At 37.0% G+C, this 22,504-nt stretch overlaps 1 protein-coding gene and 1 long non-coding RNA gene across 2 annotated transcripts in view; one reads left to right on the top strand and one right to left on the bottom strand.

The window, feature by feature from the left end:
* Window positions 1-22,504, bottom strand: part of LOC134536648 (uncharacterized) — a 166,270-nt gene that overhangs the window by 114,049 nt on the left and 29,717 nt on the right. The window lies entirely within an intron of this gene.
* On the top strand, window positions 647-20,789 carry LOC134536638 (uncharacterized). Its single transcript, XM_063376440.1, has 2 exons — window positions 647-20,310; window positions 20,343-20,789. The coding sequence occupies exon 1, from the start codon at window positions 9,311-9,313 to the stop codon at window positions 10,457-10,459; it is 1,149 nt and encodes a 382-aa protein (XP_063232510.1). The 5' UTR covers window positions 647-9,310; the 3' UTR covers window positions 10,460-20,310; window positions 20,343-20,789.

The raw sequence follows: 22,504 nt of genomic DNA, 5'->3' as shown, positions 1-22,504 counted from the left end.
AAAAAATATATACCATCGTTGTCTGCTGGAGGCAGCCATCTTATTTAGTGGAGACTGCCATCTTGATTTCATCTGATGGATGTCATCATCAGGTGTAGGTTTCTAAAGTATGTTAGTGTATGTAAGGTTGAGTTACAATTCTCTACCATCCTTATTATGAACCTTATAGACCAAAATCCACAAAAATCCAGTCATTTTGTTGTTGTAACCACCATTTTTTCTTAAAGTCTTATCACTTATAGGTTTTGACTAAAATATATGTTATCAATACTATCATTGTGGATGCGCTAGTTAAAGTGATGATAATTTAAAAAAACATTTATTACTCAATCTTAGCTGACCAGAAATTTTTCAGAGTCCTAACTCACAAGTAATAATCTCTTCTCACGTTTGCGTACTCGTGTTTAAAAGCTGCATGGAAGCAGATATTTTTAATGTCTGCGTATAATATCATTTCACTTTTCAAACCAAGTCCATGTTTGCGTACTTGTGTTTAAAAGCTGCATGTAAGCAGATATTTTTAATGTCTGCGTATAATATCATTTCACTTTTCAAACCAAGTCCATGTTTGCGTACTCGTGTTTAAAAGCTGCATGGAAGCAGATATTTTTAATGTCTGCGTATAATATCATTTCACTTTTCAAAACAAGACCATGTTTGCGTACTCGTGTTTTAAAAGCTGCATGGAAGCAGATATATTAATGTTTGCGTACATGATTTCACTAACTCTCGCATGTTAATACTTTGGAAACAATAACCAGTTACCTTGAAACATAAATTCAAAGAAAAAAATAAATGAAAAGAATTTATTTAACACAAAAACACATCTCAAAAATATTTACATCAGACACTTATTTTCCTCCAAATCGCTCACGCAAAAATATATTGAGGAGTCGTACCTCCACGCTCAGGTTACCTAGTATGTTTTCTAGACTGTCGTACCGGGCGTTGAGGCCCTCTTCCATCAGGGCTAGTCTCTCGCCCAGCCCGGCACACCCACACACGCTCACTTGCCTGCAGTCACTCTCCGAAGGTGTGCCCCACCCACACTGCGACAGTGTGGTAGGAGTTCCAGCAGAACTTGGAGTTGGCGGCGGTGATGTAGGTGGTGGTGTTGACACCGCTGATGTTGGCGGCGGGCGGCGACTGGCAATCTCCATCAACGGTGTCAGTCTCCCATCCAGGTGGGGTGTAGCCGACGGTGTTGTCTCCTCTGTAGGAGGAGGCTGCTGCCCGACAGCAATCGGGGTGAGGGGTGGTGGCGGTGGTTCACACACCCCAGACCCCTCTGTAGTGGTCTGCCGACCGACAACAACAATCGGGATGAGGGGTGGTGGTGGTCCAAAAACCAGTCGAGCCGTCCGCGTCGACGAGAGCTCCCGCTCAGGAGTCTGCCCCCACGGATCCTCCCGTGTCCAGCGGCGACCTTGACGTCGGCACTGCTCGATGGCAGCCCAATTGTGGAGATAGGTCTCCTCGCTTATGGTGCCGTAGTCTTCCTCCCCGTCACTATAAATGGTGATTATTTCACCCTCCTCCACACTCCCCCAGCTGTGCTCAAAATCACTACTGTGAAAAGACATATCAGTATCCTGCAGCAAACTGAAGCGTGCTTCCAGCCGTCTACGGTATTTATGTTATCCCTTCCCCACCCTCCTTGACAGCCCTGTCCAAGCACGCGCTCCCCCGTGACGTACAGCCTCTGACGTACCTACCCCCTACACCCCTAACCTCCCCGACCCTAATAGCCCGGACCTGTCACCACACGATCCTAGCCTCCTAAGTACCACCCACAAGTGCTCCGACGCTAAAGAAAAAGTGTATAACAGTACGGAAATAAATAAAACAAAGTTATTTATTTACAACTTTCATTTATCAAACATAAATTATTTACATCACATTACATTAAAATATCAGTATTTTTTATCCAACCGTTTTCAGATTTATCAAATCCTAACCACTTTACAAACAGCCTGTCATATTTTCGTCTCAACACTTTCTCTACCAAATAATCATTCGGGTACTTGGTAGGTTGAATTTCTTCCTCGTAGAATCCACCACGTATCGCTGAACCTCGTAAATCTTCCAAGTAGTAACATCTCGGACGGTTATTACGTATTTTAACAACACTGAATATTTCTGTAGACCAGTTAGGTGTATATGCTTTTTCAAAAGTATGTTTATATTTTGAAATGCGTACAAATTCTCCAATTTGTGCTTTAGGTTTTTTTACCTCTAGTTTATTTATGTTAGAATAAACAGTTTTAAGGAGTGAATCATCTTTTACATCAGCCGGGGTCATACCGATTGTTCGATGTTTTCTGTTGTTATAGTCATTTAATAATGCCGGTAACATATCAATCCACTTATAACTTCCTTTTGCTGTGAACTCCCTCCACATGGCTTCCTTTAAAGTACGATTGAAACGTTCTACAACCCCTGCTTTTATCTCGGTGAATGTGGAATAATGGTTTATTGGATGTTTTTTCATAAGAGCCTGGAATTTACTATTATAGAATTCTTTTCCGTTATCAGTCTGTAAGTTCTTAGGTGTTGAACTTAATTTAAAAACATGTTCCATGGCTAACATTGCATCATTCGAGTTTTTACTCTTAACAGGCTCTGCCCACGCCCGTTTAGAATAGACGTCTATAACAGTAAGCAGATACTTGTACCCACCATTCACTTTAGAATAAGGAATCATTTCAACCAAATCCGCTTGAAATAAGTCTAAAAGCCCTAATGTCAGAACACTTCGTCTAGGAAAAGTACGTCGCGCCGGCTTATGTAATTCTTTTGCGATAGCTCGACGACTCATTTCGAGATGTATCCGTCTTCCTGTAATTCTTCAAGTATGGATATTATTTCGTTTTGATGCGAAGTATTCACTGCTTCTTTAGAAGCAAGCAGCAAATGAAGCCGATCTACAAGTTCATTAGGATTATTCCAAAATATGTATGACAGTCTTTTATTATCAAATAATTTACTAACTAAACCGGATCCTGTTGAAACACCTACTTCAGGGAACAGTTTAGATATAATTTCATACTTTATATGATGCTCATCTTTTAACAAGTTAGTTTTCGAACAGTTGTTTTTGTAATGAGCGCTTGTAGTTTTTAACACTAGCTTATATTGTTCTAAATCTGTATTTGTATATCGCTGAGGATCTCTAAGAAACAGCAAATTATAGAGTCCAGGTGTCCCAACCGTGGTAAATCCACCTACTTGTATGACATTACCAGGTAAAAAACGTACTTCCAATTTACCCATGTACCACTTTTTGCTACGTTTAAAAATGCCATAAATAGGATCTCCTTTGTGTGACGAGCATGAAGACAAGTAAGTAGAAGCAATAGTTTCTGGCTCAACTTCTGAGGAACGTAATTTTTTATGCTGTAGTAAATATGAAATTGGTACATCTTCTTCGTTTACATGTATGATACGTCGCTTTCTACGGTAAGATTTAGCAGGTTTCTTTTCTTTCGCTTCAGAAGAAACATTTTCAGTTTTAACAAGTGTAGGAGAAACATTTTCATGTTTTAAATTATCTAGTCGTGAAGTAATTGGTTTGAATATTCTTTCATTAACAATATCACACCCTAACTTTTCCTTCTTCGCGAGTAAGTATTTATCACGAATACAGTAAACTCCCGGTATATCGCGCCCCGATTGATCGCGGAATCGGGTATATCGCGGGTCAAACCATGTCCCCCAGTCAGAAATGAATAATAATGGAATAAATGGTTGATAGCCGATTAGGATAATTTTGCGTTGTAACTAACAAACTAAGCATCGGGCAGAAAAAAGCCTAGGCGTAGAAAATGTCCGCAGTGAAATTCTAAACAAGATATCTCCGTACATTATTCCTCTATCTTGTAGTGTTTTCAAATTATGGTCCAATCCAGCCCAGTGATATTTTCTGAAAGACTAGTTCTTAATGTCGCTTTATCTCACAAATGAAGCATCGGACAGGGGACCTGATAAAGCCCACCGTCCAGCGACATTATCCAGCGTGACTCGGCTGGGGATTGATGTTGGATAGGCTTGGTTGTCGGCAAGCGCTGGGTAGGGAGAGGCGAGCCGAGAATATGGAGAGAGGTAGAGATTAGAGCGGGCAGAAACATGGAGTGGGGGAGGGAATGTGTTCACGCAGCACACAGGCAGAGCATGAGTCACTTGACTGAGCAGCGTCCCTGCGTACAAGGCAAAATCAGGTAGTCCGGTGTTTAAAATTCCACTCCAGAATCATAATTGGTACATCTGTATATAAATGTTTTGTTACAACTTAAACCTACAGACGTTATATTATTGGGTAATTCATTGTATTATACACGTTCATCTTTTTACTTTGGTATAATGTTTTAACATTAAATGGTAAAGTAAATCAGCTAGCGTATTTTTAATCTTTGCCCAGGAATTCCCAGTGGTCCAATACTTACGTGAACCATACTGTACCACTTTTGCCGTGAGGTAGTAAACAATTCCCGGAAATGTTCATGTGTAGCGGTCTCCCGACCTTTAACCAGAGGCTGGGGAATATAACACTTGCCGATCCGAGAAACACACACTCAGCAACTCGACACAGTGTTTGGTGAAATAATTAAAGACATAGTTTAACACGGTTTTTAATACGGCGTCACTGATTGCGCTAAAATTAAATTGGCGCAATTTTTGTTTCCCACACGTGACCATTTATAATTTACTGTAAGCATGGATAATAAAGTTTAACGACTTGACACGATAGACGATTCTTTATTTTTTATTGTACGAATGCTAGAATAGTTTTTTTCCTGTATCTGCGGCCTACTTCTGCAAAAGACAAGCTATCTGTAAGTAAATATAGAATTTTTATTTTGTTAATCAAACTCTGTACTTTGCGATTCATATTCGGTTTGAAGTATCACTACGGCCTTTCTTTTTAGAAGACTTCGACCACAGAATCGTGTGTAACCGCACACACTGCACTTACTTTGTTACGGACACTGACAAAGCAGATACTGTGGCTGACACCACGAGACTGGCAGCAGCTTGTGTGCCGCACGTGTGTATGGCGGCGTGTGGCGCGCTCGTAGGCCGTGCGACAAACTGTGCGCGGCATGCGGAAAAATAAAAACAATTCAACATTTAATATTTATCTTTAAAATTTATTATTTTTATTTTTTCACCCGCGTTTAGTGAAAACTGCGGATGCAAAGTCCGCACAACGGCGGGCCGTCTATACTGTGCGTGCTTGCCGACCTATTAGAACACAGGCGGTGTTTTATGCCTTTTGACCTTGGTCACATCGAAACATCGCGGTTATGCAACAACGCGGGTAAAAGTTATGTCCCCCGACAACCGCGTTAAATAGGGAGTGTACTGTACTTTTGATTATGTCATGCAGCTCTTTCGCTGTTTCAGACATGTTAATAAAATGACGGTTAACTCCATCATCACGTATTTATATACCTTTATGAAACCGGCTTTCTCCCCTTTTGCGGTAAAGTTTTAGGATCTTGTAAAGGTTTAATAACTATATGTTCTTCTAATCTATCCATACGAGCATTCGTTTCGGTCAGGAACTGTTTATGTAAATTAGTAAAACTTTTTTCAACTACCAGTTTAATTCCCTCACTTTGTTTTAGTAAAGATTCGCGTATGTGTTCACAATGCCTAAATAACTCATCATCATGACTCAGAGCCAAAATTTTCTCATTCACATCATCCAACACAATTGCTAGTTTGCTGTTAAGAATTTCATCAAACGCGTTTTTTATGTTAGTAAATAAACGCTCAAAATTTTCATTTTGTTTTTCACTTACAGAGTCCACAACTAGTTTCAGAGTTTGCAATGTTTGTGAGTTTATTTCCTGCACATTCTGCTTTGTGCTAGCATCTGTAGAAAGTGCAGGCTGTCCTAAATTACGTAAAATTTTACCATTTACTGACAAGTTCCCATCACACATTTCTGTAATATTGATTTTTCACGCGTAAGTTTCAAGGCACTATGCCCAAACTTACTTATGGAGTCAGTCATCTCTAACGATATACTGATCCAACTGCCTTCTGAAACGTCCATTATATAGCGGAAAATCTTTAAAAATCGAGATGAAACCGAACCTATCGTTCCAACACACAGAACACATTTGTTTAAACTCGTTAAATGTCATATCGCTCGAAATGTGATCTTCGTACACATGTTTAAGATTGAGGTCATCCATTTTGAATAAAATAATGACATTTGCATTATCACGTACAAGATGTTACGGTATTCTCGAGTATGTTTGACATAAGTATATACAATCCATGTATGAGTGTCGACCCATCGAAAAATATCTTTGAATATTACCCTGTTTTTCGTTAGCGACGTAATCAAAAATAATTGTAGAATTATGTTTAGCTTCTTCTGGAGGTATGACTGCATCATTATCACTATAGGGATAGTACCCCATACCATCAATACATTTTAGTATGTATTCAAGTCGTACATATTTAGGCTGTTGTAAGGATTTCGAGTAAATGTATATGTTTTCAAATCGTAAACCATTCGGATGCTCGAGCAAGCTCATGAGCACACACATTTTCCCACACCCTGATGGCCCTGCAATGATACATCTTACAGTATTAGGTAGTAAGCTTCCGTGGTCAACTTCTGATATTTTCACAGGTAAAGTTAAATCAGGTTTTATAATTTTCATACCACAACCTAAACTATTAGTTATTACGTGATCGGTGTTTGAAATATATTCATTTATGTTTGAAATAAGCTGAGTTTTGTCTGAAATATGCATATCTATGTTTGAAATAGGCTGAGTTTTGTTTGAAATATGTTCATTTATGTTTGAAATATTTTCCCTATCCATACTACAAGTAATACTATGTTTTCGCAAGTTACTAACTCTCTTGAATTCTCGAGGACATTTAAGACAGCGAAAAAAGCGGTAGGAATAAGTCTTTAAACATTTGTTTTCTTCATGCTGAGAAGCATTATGTTTTAAACTGAAACCTTTACCACAGTATTTACACAAGTAAAACATTCTGACACAGTCGATGTAACTACTTCAAAGTTCAGTTTACAACTGAGGTACTTAGCTATATAAGGAGCTGTATTTATATGTTTCCCTCAGTAAGCTTCAATGACTTATGAGAGTAAGTCTAAGCTCGGTGGGAGATTAGTAAATAGTTTGATAAATAAATTACCATTCGAATTACACATTCCAGGTTATAACTACTGTGGTCCGGGCACGAAATTAGCTAAGAGACTTAGGCGGGGAGATAAAGGTATAAACAAACTTGATAATTTTTGTAAAAACCACGACGTAGCTTATAGCAAAAGCACAGATCTGAAAGACTGACACGAGGCCGACAAAATCCTATCGCAGGCAGCAGAGAATTTGTACAAGGCGGGGGGTACTAAACTAGGTGAAAAGCTAGCTTCATTTGCCGTTTCAAAAATCATGAATTCAAAAGTGAAATTAGGTATGGGGCTTAAGAAAAAACGTAAAGTCAAGAAAACTATTAAGAAACGAGTCAAGAAGGGTGGATTCTTACCACTTCTACCTGCTATTGCCGCACTAGCAGGATTGGTCGGTGCGGGCAGCGGTGTAGTTAGAGCAATTAACTCGGCAAAGACCAATAAAAAAAAACTTGGAAGAAGCCAGACGGCACAACGAGAAGATGGAGGCACTAGCAAGTTCAAAAAACGGAAAGGGAATGTTTCTTCGTCCATATGCAAAAGGAGGTGGAAAAATAAAGAAAAAACATCGGAAAAACAAGAAGTTATAAACCAATACCAACTCTAGCATTATCAAACACAGAATTAATAAAATATGCTCATAAACTAAAAATAAAGAACTTTAGAGGAGTTTTTATGAGAGATGGAATGCCAGAAAAACCTAAAGTTAACGAATCTTCAATTGTTAATTTAGATAGTAACAGTAACAGTGGTACTCACTGGACAGCATATGTGAAACGCGGTAAAACAGCTATTTACTTTGATAGTTTCGGAGATTTAAAGCCTCCAAGAGAAATCGTAATTTATTTAAACGGTGCAAAAATATCATACAATTACAATAGAGAACAAAACTTTAACTCTGAAAATTGTAGAAAACTATGTTTAATATTTCTAGCGAAATATTCGTGAAAACATTTCTAGTACCAGTCGCAGACAGACACCAGTATACCACCACTAAACCTGCCGTGAAACGCCCGCGCGAGTAATGACATCTGTTCGAACACACATTCCTCAGTACCGACGTAACATTTCAGGAAACAGTTTGACTAATGACGCGCTCCCGCACGAAATACGCACCCGTTCCCCGACGAGCTGTGACACGCCAGGAGGTTTGGAACATTTAACGATCTCACTAACGACTTTCTGCAACCGCAGTTTGCTTGCAAATACTTTCTTTCCTAGCGATCTGTGATACTTTGAAAACTTTACAGGTAAAACCTTTACGTAAAAAAAGTATATAAACAGATGCATGTAAATTTATTAGCCAGTTTGTTGTAAACATGAGTATTACAACAATATTGTCAGGTGCTAGCAGCGAATTAACTTCTATTTTTTTTCCCTCCAATACAATTGCAGGGAAACTGGTCAGTTGCGCTGACGGATTTACAAACTTTTAATTCTATAGCTAATGTTGATGAAGGGAATAATGTTTTCAGATACAAACACCTTAGCGAAGATTATTTCAAAGAGGTAAAAATACCTGTTGGATGTTACGAAATTAGCGATATTGAAGATTACTTAAAGAATATTTTACAACCGGATGAAACAATAATTCTTACGGGGAATATAAATACCATGAAAAGAATTTTAGTTAGCAGTTGCGATATAGATTTTAAAGGTGACAGTAGCATAGGATCACTATTCGGTTTCGAGCCTAGAGTATATGAAGCAGGGAAAGTTCATGAGTCTGTTAAGTCGATAAATATTTTACTGATAAATGTAGTTCGTGTAAATTGTAATTTAGTAGGATCTTCATTTTTAAATGGTAAACCATCTACAATAATACATGAGTTTGGAATAAATGTTCCTCCAGGCTTTCGTTTGATTGAAATACCAAAACCCGTAATCTGCATTCCTGTAATAGTAAAATTAGTTAGTGAAATAACAGTTCAACTTGTAGATCAACACGGAAAGGTAGTTAATTTTAGAGGAGAAGAAATTACTTTGAGACTGCACTTGAAGAAAGATGGGAATTAATTTTAACAGAATGTATAAAAGCAGGCGCATAACTAAAAAAAAAGTTAGTTTGCGAAAGAAGGTCAACAACTACTAATCAGGCTTTTCTACACATTCTAGGATATAAAGTAAGAAAGTATGGAGTCGGAAATCTTCAATCTTAATGAGGGAGTTAGCTTTGATGATTCAATCACAAAGTCGGAAGTACATAGCTACTCTCCTTATATTTCAGGTCCGTACTTACAATCTTCCGAAGTTATTATAACTATTCAGAACGAAGATGTGTATACTCTTCCGAGCCAGTCTTTCATACGAATAAGAGGCGTGCTTTTAAAGAATAATGGTCAACACCCAACAACTACGTGGATTATTCGAAATGGTGTTTTGCACTTATTTTCTAGAATATCTTATAACTTAAATGGAATCGAATTGGACTCTGTTAGAGATCCAGGAATTACATGTACAATAAAAAATTATTTAAATCTTACGAGAAACGAATTACCTGTAGCAAAGATGGCGGGGTGGGGTAACGAAGAAAATTTTAAAGTATCTGTATATGAAGGTGGGAAATTTGAAATTTGCGTACCGCTAGCTACGATCCTAGGATTCGCAGACGACTACAAACATATAATAATCAACTCAAAACAAGAACTAGTATTTTCTCTTGCAAACACATGGAATAATAGCGTACTAGCATCTGAAGAAAATCCTGAAAATATGATTTTATCTTTATTAACAATCAAGTGGATGGTACCGCACATTGAGGTTAAAACACAAGAACGATTAAGACTGCTTAAGTTTATAGAAAAAGGTAAAGATATCGAACTTTCTTTTAGATCATGGACGTTGGAAAGCTATCCTAGTTTACCTCGGTCACATAGCATAAATTGGAACGTAAAATTTACATTGGGATCGGAGAGGTTTCAATTTATTATATTAGGTTTTCAGAAAGAAAGACAAAACACGATAACAGCCGATAAGTCTATTTTCGACCAAGTTAATATAAAAAATGTTAAAGTATTTCTCAATTCTCAAGCTGTGCCGGTAATTCACTCTTGTTTCGGTTTGCTAAACCTCACCAAGGTAAATCACGACGGAAGACCCCGGGATCTTAGGTTGAATAGTATTGCTTTGTTGTATTCAAAAGTGAGAAAGAGGAAATATGCCGACTGGGAAAACTACCGAACAAAAGTTGTTAACCTGTTAAGAATTTATATAAATAAGAAATTTAATAAAAGGTTAGGTAATTGCAACATAAAATACACACTGATATTGGGTCAGCCATAACAAAACATATTTATTTAAATAAGATAACAAAAGAGTATTAGTTGAGTATTCGTACAGTCAAAACAAAAATGGGGCCCCCAAAAAAAAATAATTATTACTTAGTTACATCTTCAAAATAATTATTACTTAGTTACATCTTCAAAATAATTAACGTAAATTTAAGATACAGAAAGTATTAAAATATTGCTCATGAATTAAATGTTGATTACGATGCCAAAGGGGTAGTTTGATGAAATAGTCGATGAAATTGCAAGAAGATACGCGTGGCCGAAACAGGTTAACTACCCATGCTGCATGCTTAGGATTTAGTCGTCGAAAACTTTCCTGGGATTTTTGTTGGCGGCTCCCATCGCCGTAGAACCACGGGACAAGCCCTGGGGTGCCCAGATGTTATGGGCGAAGCTTATGGATCACGCCTCAGGCATGGGGCAGCGAGAGGTCGCCAACACCCGGACCGCTAAACAAGTTTTTAACAACAAAAAAATAAAACTATCCCATAAATAATTATAAAACAATGATTCCCGGGGAAAAGGCGGTAAAACTCACCTTATGCGGTAGTAAATACACAACTTTCGACATGGATGTCGATGGATACTTGATGAGCACAAAAATTTTGAAGTCTACATCATGGCTGACAAAAACAGAAAGGAAAGTACTACCTTTTCCTTTTCAATAGGAAGATGACCATAGATATGACAATACGTAGAGATGAGAAACTTAAAACGTTACACTTTCCTGCACTTAAGTGCAATAACTCAATAATTAATCTTAACCACAATATTAATATAAAGAAAAGTAAAAATTAATTTATGATGTTTAAAGTCTTTTGAAGTCCATATGTTTTTCTTTTAAATCCACAAAGCTTAACAAAGACATAAATATATTTTAACAAAAAAAAGATTTTTATACAAAAACAATTATTTCTTATAAATTGATACTTAAGATAATAATAATTTCATTATACTTCAAATAATCAAAAGTTAAAAACAATTAGGTATAGCAAAGCGATTTAAATAAAAAAGGTAGCCTCCCAGTTTGCATTTAATTAAACAACATATATAAGCAATAATGGGCGCATGCCCACACAACAAGTGCACAACGGCACACACTCCCCCCTCAAAGCACACCACTCTCTTAAAAAAAATTTATTTTTATATGGCAATCTATAAAACTTAAATACACGAGAATGCAAAACATCAATATACGAGAGATATCAATAGATCAAAATATTATTTAATAAATATGTGTGTAGATGAACAGAACAGGACAGAATGGTGGTACGACTAGGTTGTTAATAACCTGAATAATAGACATATTAAGAAATGGATTAGCAATGTTTGAAAACATTAAGTAGCTAATGTTACAATTAACCTTTGGGAGTTGTATGGTAGGTAAAGATAAGTTTGACTTACCGAACCAAACATCTTAAAGAAAGAACCAATGAAATCACAATGAATGACGAACAAGTGGTAATGACTGAGTTAGTGGTGGAAACGAATAACCACGAATATGTTTTTGTCAACCAGATTATGGTAGACCTTGATTTTGTTTTGCAAAAAGTATGAGTAAAAGTACTGTTCCTATTGGAGAATCACAGGATCAATATTCTGCTAGTCTCAAGAAAACAGAGATGAAACAACAGACAATGCACCATGAGGAATATACACATCTACATCAGAATGGGTACTACGCACCCCTTCACATTAAAAATACTTAAATACTCACACAAGTGAGCTAAACAAAAAATCTCTGTCTCGGAATCAACTTAAATTAGCTAAACGTAGGATGATCACATACCTACGAGAGACAAATCTCAAAGCTAAAGAAAAACGAAGACGAAGATCAAAATACGAAAAGGACGAAGAAAATGAATGTGTAATCGAAGAAACAAGCAGGACAGAAGGGTGGTACAAATACTCAGGACCGCCAGTACATACTACAACAAAAGAGGACCATACCTCATATAAAATGCCCGTCAGCTTATTCAGAATAGTGGGGACTCCTTACCCCTACTTATTCAGCTTAATGGGGGGGCTTCTACCTCCTCCATATTAACAAAATTGGGGATTCTCTACCCCTGCATAAATCCTGGTCACTAAAATCCTGATCTTAAGATACCGCTCAAACAACACATCATGATAAAATTTAAAAAAAATTCAAATAGAAGAATACCTCACCAAAGTTTAACAAAACTTACATTGACAATACTGATCAAATACGAAAGAAATATGAGCCACAAAAAAAGAAAACAAAAAATCAAAAATGCTTATTCAACGACAACACAAAATTGAAAGAAAAATAAGAAAACGGTCGTCCAAAGGTGAATGACTAAGTCCCATACCTTAGACACTCAAGAAATAATTTAGCACCTGCAAAAGCAAGCTTGACCACTAACACAAAATTTAACATCACTAAGTTAAGATTCAGCAAAAGGGAAGTGAATAAAACTAACTGCCTGCAATTAATCGAAGAAAATGTTATGAAAATAAATCAAAGTAGAAACCATACCTTACAATGAAGAATGTGCCACTATACGACAGTCTCACCAAGCAGAACTCCACTACACGAAATTCACCAGAGATGGCTGAAACGGTGAGTCGCAGCAACACCGAGCCGAAGCCGCAACCACCCTAGCAAACTCCATGCAGCAGACACCCCACCGGAGAGATGTCATACAGGAACAACTCTAGTACACAAATCAAAAACAAGAACAGTATCTAAGTTTAAAACAAAACAAACCTGCAAGAAATTGAAGACTGATTAGGTGGATAAAACTACACTGTGTAATGTGTGGAAAACATGTGCAATAGCTGTGTCGTGTGGAAAGCTGTGTAAAACACATTACACACCACATACCCACATGAACTAACACACACATAACCTACAAGACAGAAATTTCAAAAAGTATATGTTTTGGATGACAAGACAAAAAAACAAAACCCAAATACTAAAATGTTATTTTAAAAGATGACACTAGCAAGACAAACAAAATAGAAAAGCAATAAATCAAGGTTAGCACTCAAAAAAATTACTTATTATTTAAAACAAATAAAATCACAAAACATTATTAATCTAAAATGAAACTATTATTAAAATGAGTGAATAGATCTTCCATGGCAGATATATGGTTTGATAAAAAAAAAAAAAGACTGAGGCCTGCAAAAATGAAAAGTGCTGGTGAAGCCTAAACACTTCTCAACAGGACTTGGCACTGGCTCATGGCTCTGGCTCAGAGGACCTGCCTAAAATAAAAAGTTTGCTCACTGGCTAAACTTGACCAAAGTCAACAACACAATTTAAAACACAACCCAAATATCGTCTGGAAGTCACTTACTCCCACAGTACAAAATTGCATACATACAATGCATTAAAAACTATAAAACCTTTATAATAGTGCTTAAAGAAAAGATTCAAAAGAGAAACGACAAAATTCTAACAAGAAAACCACTGACCTTTTACTGCATCTCACTGAAACAAAATAATTAAAACAAAACAAAGCAAAATAACGACATTTAAATGAAGAGAAACATTAATAGGCTCAAGAAAAAAAATTTAAATGATGATCCAACACAACTTAAAAATGTTACTCAAATACTTGATTCAAAGATAAGTTTACTGGAAATTAAATACTTATAAGACAATACCATAATATTAATAAAATTTAGGTTACCATAACCTCAATAATTAAATCGTGCAATGAAAAGCACTAGAACACACATTAAATGAACTTATTAGGAAAACGGCAAAATGTCTCTGAAAATAAATTAGATAAAATACATACCCAAGATGACCTACAACACAACATGTGCAAAAAAAATATTAAAATGATTAAAACCACCTGCTAAAAAAAAAGAACTTATCAAACGATGGCAACAAGACAAGAAAATATACCTATCATTGTTAGGTTATGAAAAACGTGCCCCAAATGGTGATAACACGAAAAGTAAACAAACATCATATCAATTAAATATTACTGAAGAAACCACAGACTTTTCAACATATGGCAATCTGCAAAAAAAAATCAGAAACATTGAAATATTATGAAAACGAGAAATAATGTTTAAAGAGTTCTCTCACGAACAAAACCTGCAATCTTATAAAATTGAAATTTCATATAGAATTATATTACTAAAACATATGCAAATAGTGAAATTAAAAATTAAAACCACTAAGACAATTTCATAGGTGAAAAGTAATAAAATTTTAAAACTCTAAAACAACCTGCGACAAATTAACGACAACAATTACCAAACATAACCTCAATCTTACATAATTAAACAAAAAAAATCAGTGTTGAAATTAATCTAGTTGTTACACCAAACCTTAAATTACGTGTAATGAAAGACACGAAAAACTCATAAAACAAAACATGAAGATGATAACAAAATAACTTGTACGAAAATACATACCCCAAATACCAACTAATAACCACATGATTACTTGAACATAAAAATTCAAACTAAGAAAACCCTAAACCAAACTTGTTCCCCAGAAATAATATTAAAAAAATAATGTTGCAACAACTTAAAAACTAGTACCATGGTTTTTTATTTACTTATGACTCGAGTACAAAAGTTACGAGGGTCTCAAAGACTAGGACACGTGGGTGATCAGTCCACGATCAACTGAGTCAAGGACCCAAATAACAAAACAATGCCAACAGTAGGACACAAAGTTAGGCTGCAGCTCTTATACAATGCACACTTAAACTGAAGGCTACAAATTATACTTAAAAGGAATACTTAATAACCTACCCAAAATAACCTGTAAACTACATGATAAAGGCAACACAACTGGTGTAAACAACAGGACTGACAACCACACTGATTCAAATATAGCCAGAAACTGTAAATAGATAATTTGCTTATATTAAGAAAGATGCATACTTTAAAACAAAGTTTAGATCTCTTGCAGATTATATGTCACTGAAGACAAAACACCTTAGAAACTGAAAATTAAAACCTCAAGATTAAAACCGAGAGCAAAATAAGAAATCAAAGAAATCTCTTAGACAATACTAACTTCATAATGTACCTTATAAGGAAAACACTTTAAAGTAAAAAAAATAGATTGCCATAAAAAAGATTATCAAACAATAATTACCATTAAATTAAATAGTTAAAATAGTACTTCAAGATGATAGATTAGAAATTATTTAAAAGTTAAAACTATAAAAACTTAAAATTCATTAATTTACTCAAAAAAAATTACGATTAATCTATAACAAGAAAAATACACAACAAAACAAAACACCAAAACAACCACCAGCTCTGCTACCATCTTTCTGCCGGTAATTCACTCTTGTTTCGGTTTGCTAAACCTCACCAAGGTAAATCACGACGGAAGACCCCGGGATCTTAGGTTGAATAGTATTGCTTTGTTGTATTCAAAAGTGAGAAAGAGGAAATATGCCGACTGGGAAAACTACCGAACAAAAGTTGATAACCTGTTAAGAATTTATATAAATAAGAAATTAAATAAAAGGTTAGGTAATTGCAACATAAAATACACACTGATATTGGGTCAGCCATAACAAAACATATTTATTTAAATAAGATAACAAAAGAGTATTAGTTGAGTATTCGTACAGTCAAAACAAAAATGGGGCCCCCAAAAAAAAATTATTACTTAGTTACATCTTCAAAATAATTATTACTTAGTTACATTTTCAAAATAATTAACGTAAATTTAAGATACAGAAAGTATTAAAATATTGCTCATGAATTAAATGTTGATTACGATGCCAAAGGGGTAGTTTGATGAAATAGTCGATGAAATTGCAAGAAGATACGCGTGGCCGAAACAGGTTAACTACCCATGCTGCATGCTTAGGATTTAGTCGTCGAAAACTTTCCTGGGATTTTTGTTGGCGGCTCCCATCGCCGTAGAACCACGGGACAAGCCCTGGGGTGCCCAGATGTTATGGGCGAAGCTTATGGATCACGCCTCAGGCATGGGGCAGCGAGAGGTCGCCAACACCCGGACCGCTAAACAAGTTTTTAACAACAAAAAAATAAAACTATCCCATAAATAATTATAAAACAATGATTCCCGGGGAAAAGGCGGTAAAACTCACCTTATGCGGTAGTAAATACATAACTTTCGAGATGGATGTCGATGGATACTTGATGAGCACAAAAATTTTGAAGTCTACATCATGGCTGACAAAAACAGAAAGGAAAGTACTACCTTTTCCTTTTCAATAGGAAGATGACCATAGATATGACACTACGTAGAGATGAGAAACTTAAAATGTTACACTTTCCTGCACTTACGTGCAATAACTCAATAATTAATCTTAACCACAATATTAATATAAAGAAAAGTAAAAATTAATTTATGATGTTTAAAGTCTTTTGAAGTCCATATGTTTTTCTTTTAAATCCACAAAGCTTAACAAAGACATAAATATATTTTAACAAAAAAAAGATTTTTATACAAAAACAATTATTTCTTACAAATTGATACTTAAGATAATAATAATTTCATTATACTTCAAATAATCAAAAGTTAAAAACAATTAGGTATAGCAAAGCGATTTAAATAAAAAAGGTAGCCTCCCAGTTTGCATTTAATTAAACAACATATATAAGCAATAATGGGCGCATGCCCACACAACAAGTGCACAATGGCACAAGGCATATCTGTACTTGGATTTAAATGCTAATTTTAATAGTGGTTTGTTCCTAATGGCGTAACAAATGTATTCGAGATTCCAACAAGCCTATTTTGGTCGGCAAGCTCTGCTACACTCGACGCGGAAAAATATAAGGCCATGGCACCTCTTCTGGTTTTTGATGTTTCGGCACAAGACGATCGCATTAACTCAAATATAATCGACTGTAGGATTGAAATTACAGCCTCTGAAAATATGCCAAAAGACACAAAAGCGTACGCTCAAGCGTACGCTCTCATAATCCATGACCACTTAGCAACTTACAATTCTAGGGACAAAATGGTTAAGATATTAATGTAATCATGTCAGTCGTGTCTTAGCCTTCGAGCTAACATGTACTGTAACATTCAAGCCTTCCGGTCCCAGTTTGATACTGTAGTGAAAGAACTTAGTGTAACTTACAACGACGGAAAATCAATTGCTTATGTATTCAAACCTCCATTTGCATGGAACGACTTGGACAAAAAATCAAAGTCTACAAATAAATGGTTAACGAAAAATTTACATGGTCTCAGGTGGGGTGATGGTAATATTTCACATAAAGAAATTGAAAAGTTTGTTAATTAGATATTATTTGGTGATGTGTATGTGTCGGGAATCGAACAAAAACGTCTGTTAAAAAAGTATTGTAAACCGGAAATTAATGTAATAGATATTCAGAAGGAGTATGACTGTCCTTCGCTTGCGCAACTTCGAAAAGAATACTATGGTCCAGTCGAAACAAGCTCGCAGATGAATACATGGCTTATGTGGAAATGGGAGCAAAAAAAATGTCCCCGAAGCTATATAAGGAGTGAATTCAGAGCAGATGAGTCAGTATCAGAATGACGTGTAACGTGCAAGGATTAAACTCACAAAAAGGGTTCGTTGTTAAAGAACTTGCATTTACTGGTAAAGACAAAGTAACAATAGTAAAAACATTCAAGCCACCATACGACTGGAATTACCTACATCAGCGATGTAAGAAAACCAACATTCGACTAGCCTGCACTCAACATGGGCTTCAATGGCATCACGGCGAACTTCCATTCCACAAGATCGGTAGTACCATTAAAGAGCTACTGACTGGAACAATATACGTCGCCGACTATCAGCAGAAGTTGTGGTTGCAGAAAATTTGCAGAGGTACTGTAAATAGTGTTAATATTATCGACCTACAAAGCGAGTTTTGCTGCCCGCCACTTGCATACCTTGTTGTGAAGTATGCAGATAAATTACATGAATGCCAGCGACGTAAAAGGAGGTTGCAGTGTGCAGAGTGTAACTCAAAAGCTTTGGACGAATGGTTGGCCGATAAGCCGAGCTGGGCTGTCTCCAGTGATGAGGATGACGACACCAGTTCCTGCAGTTCCATGGATGTGTCGGGCTAATCTGATGCAAAAATGAGTCATGAAAAAACAATGTGTGCTATTTTAGCCTTTGGAAAGTGTGGTGTGCTCACTGAACTTGATAAGACAGAAGAACTACCCTACTTACCTAAAGAATTTTTGCTGGTGTATGCAGTCAATCAAATAAAGTGGGTATTCAAATACTTACCTGCCAACCTGAAAAATGATCAGGACATAGTGGATTGTCTGCCGTGCACCGAGTGTTACGCGAATTTCGGACAAAATGAAGACATGCCTTCAACACCACACAGTCGTAGCTGGTGCAAGAAACTTCACGAACATGATTAAATAATGTGTGTTAACGAATAATGTCTCAGTCTGTAAAATGTTACGCTACAGCGAGGACGCAAAATATGTTACTTTATTAAAGGGATATAAAACTGTTACTTATAGTTCGGACAGATATGTTTTGTTCTCTGAACAGTGTAATGATGACTGTCATGTTGGTTATTTACATGGAGAGAAATTGGTAATAAAAATATTCGAAACTAAAATGTGTGATTCTTCAAAATGCCCTGTTTTTAATATTAATTCTTTAAGTAATGTACATAATACAGAAACAAGTTCTACAGAAATTAATTGTGATTGTAACTGTCATCACCACTATCATGGTTTCTGTGAATGCATTCGCCGACTGTTTGCATATATTTTTAAACGCTGAGTCATACAGACAGGTTTTAACCGGTTATATGTTAAAACTGATCAGTAGTATATTTAAAAAAACTGATCAGTACGAGTTTGGAAGCCTCAGCATGCAGACGTTTCATCCTGCTAATCCGTACGTCAGTGTGAAACAAGCTTTATCCCAGGTAAGCTATTCTTACTGGAATGGCGGTGATTTAAAAAGCTATACGGAAACATGTGACGGACTATTTCATACTATAGTTTCCGATGACTTGAATTCATACGAACATTGTCAAAATATTGTTAGCTGTCAAATTTACGGACAGTGCCCTGTGTTTTACATGAGGGAAAAAACTGTACTACCGAGTTCTATCGATCAAGTAATTGAGTTCGCCAAGAATCACGAAAGACTACCTCTTCATTCGCCTGAATGTGCTTCTATACAATTCTACAATCCTGCAACAAACTGTATTACTACGAGTGAAATTGGTATTCAAACCACGAAAGAACAAATTTCCAACGTGCGAAAAGTGTACCAGAAAGAAAAAAATCCTCGCAAGCCTGCTAAAAACAATTTGAAAACTACAAGTACTTTCTTCGAACCAGCGATCTTGCATACTGTGGATGTTCAACGGATTGTACGTAATGAAATGCAAAAGATTTTAAAAAGTATGTCGGAGATAATAAATGTAGAATAAATTTTTAATGTTTTAGTTTTGTAATGTGTTCTTACTTTTAATAAATGTATTAAACATACCCGATTTATTTTTTATTTATTTCCTTACATATCTATAATGAGTATTTAGCTGTATGTTCCTCGAACGCAGCTTGACTCCACGAAGTCGCAGACCTTTTGTAACAAGTGCGTCATGACTGCAGCTCGAGTGCTTGGACTGTTGACAAGCTGTTTATGGCAGGCTTAGACATTCCTGAGCACCTCATGACGCCACAAAGTCGCGGACTAATGGACCTGCTACGACATTCACGGTTAAGTATATTGTTCGGCCCTCCTCAGCGTCACGATGCAGGCAGTGCCTCGCGACCTAATCTCTAATCACCTAGATCATTAGTGGTTTTACCCGACTCGCGAGTGGTAGGGTATGAGTCATGCTGGGTTTTTCCGAAGACAATGGTACTTCCATGTACTACATTCCTATTGGTAGGTTCGGTAGAAATACTTTGTTCCTATTGGTAGGTTCGGTAGAAATACTTTGTTCCTATTGGTTTTTCTAAAAAAAAGGAGTTCCGAGGCTATAAAAGGACAGGATTAGCTGTCGGAGCTTCAGTGTGTTTTTAGAGTTTGAGTGAGTTAGTTTGTGTGTGAGTTTCGCTGCTACCACGATTCCTACCGCTAACGCCACATCGCCTTCTACAGCTCCACTTCACCGTTTTCTGAGGTATGCTACATGTTTCGATATGTTTCTCATCTTTTTTTGTAGCTAGCTAGTTTTTTCTCTGTACACTTATGTGCGGGTAACCAGGAATTGTTTAGCTTAAACTTTCAACAGTACTTTAAATATTCTAGCAATTTTAGGTTGTGCATTAGAGTAGTTTTGAACATGTTTAGTTAACATTGAATACTTTTTCAGCTATAACTTTTATCAGTACTTTAAATATTCTACCATTTTTAGGATTGTACATGAAGGAGTAGCTTTGAGGTTATGTTTGTAACTTTTTATTTAGTAACATTGCAACAGTTTAGGTTAGTAAGCTTGAGGAATAGAGTTTTGAGGTTATGTTTGCAACTGTTTTTATTTAGTTACATTGCTATCAGTTTAGGTTATAAAGCTTAAGGGCTAGAGTTTTGAGGTTATGTTTGCAACTTTTTTATTTAGTAATATCACTATCAGTTTAGGTTAGAAAGCTTTAGGCTAGAGTTTTGAGGTTATGTTTGTTTTCATGTAACATCTAGCTACATTGTTTTCTTTATTTTTTTGTTATAGTTCTCCGTACGTCGAGCTTCCTTCGCTTGTTCCGTACGTTGAGACCAGACTACCGATTGTCGAAATGCCGTTTCTGCTCTGCCTCCGTCACGGCAGGCAACAACCGCTACCGACATGAACGTCAGTGTGGCGAGAACCTGCATCGTGACTACCAGCAGTGCCACCTGTGTGGGAAGATGGTCGCACGCAGCGACAAGATGCAGCAGCACCTTGCATCATGTACCGGTGCTATCGCCACGACATCAGGCATGCGGTGTAGCTTCTGCTACAAGGCCTTCGCCCGTGCTGATGTCGCCAGACTACATGAGGAGTCGGCTTGTGGACTTAATCCTAACCGCATAGCACATTCCTGCAACAACTGTGCTAAAGAGTTCGCCAGGTCTGACACTCTTCGCAACCACATTAAGGTATGCAAGGGGCCTGCTCCGCCTCCAACCAAAAAGCAGAGGATGGCAGCAATTAAGCCTGCAGTTACGCCCAAGCCTTCGACCAGCCGAACAAAGGTGGTGACCGGCATGGGTTTGGCCAATGCCCACAGCTTCATCTCCGCCGAAGTAGGTTTCAAGGGCAACTTGAAGACGTACGTGGCAGAAAACATGTCAAGTTCTGCCAAGGATATATGCGGATATCTCAACTCCATCAAGAACAAAATAATAACCTACGGATGTCAGCAGACAAGAGAGCATTCAAAACCATGAATGTCCCCCTCTACGCAGTTCACGAGGTGGAGGAAGCGGTAACTGAATCCATCTCCAAGATCTGCAAGGAGGAGGAAGACTACATGGGTAAGGGGTCCGGTTATACTTTGTCAGCCGTTAAGCGACTACAGTTGAGAATCAACAAGCTTGATCCACTCCGTGCCAGCTCCTACATCGAACTGCCTACTTCCATCAAAGACAAATATGCGGTGATAAATCCACAAAACCTGGATGATCACATGTGCTTCAAGTGGTCAATTCTTGTGAAGTACGTTGAAGGCGAGCACCCAGAACGTGTCAACCAGCGTTACCATGACTTGGAAAATAAATTCAATTTCAACAACATAGAGTTTCCTACTCTAATCAGGCAAATACCGCTGTTTGAAAAACAGAACCCCGGAGTCTCCATCAACATCTACAGCATCGACGAGAATCTGAATGTTGTACCTGCACGAGTCGCTCCTGAAGAAAAAGAACATCATTTCGACCTTCTGCTCTTAGTCAATGACAATTCGTCCCATTTCACCTACATTAAAAATTTTTCTGCCCTGGTTCGGTCTTAACTCACTACACATGATGCTATTCAAGTTTGCAAAAGATGCTTCAAGCATTATGATGATCGGGATAGCGTTAGCGGGCTCACTGGTCTTCAGTGCTTGGCAAAACACCGTGAGCTCTGCTAACAGCATGCTGCTGTTAGGATGGAGATGCCATCC

This window comes from Bacillus rossius, chromosome 11, assembly GCF_032445375.1.
Source record: "Bacillus rossius redtenbacheri isolate Brsri chromosome 11, Brsri_v3, whole genome shotgun sequence".
NCBI lineage: Eukaryota > Metazoa > Arthropoda > Insecta > Phasmatodea > Bacillidae > Bacillus > Bacillus rossius.
The sequence above is the reverse complement of the archived record's forward strand: the minus strand, read 5'-3'. Positions and strand labels throughout refer to the sequence as shown.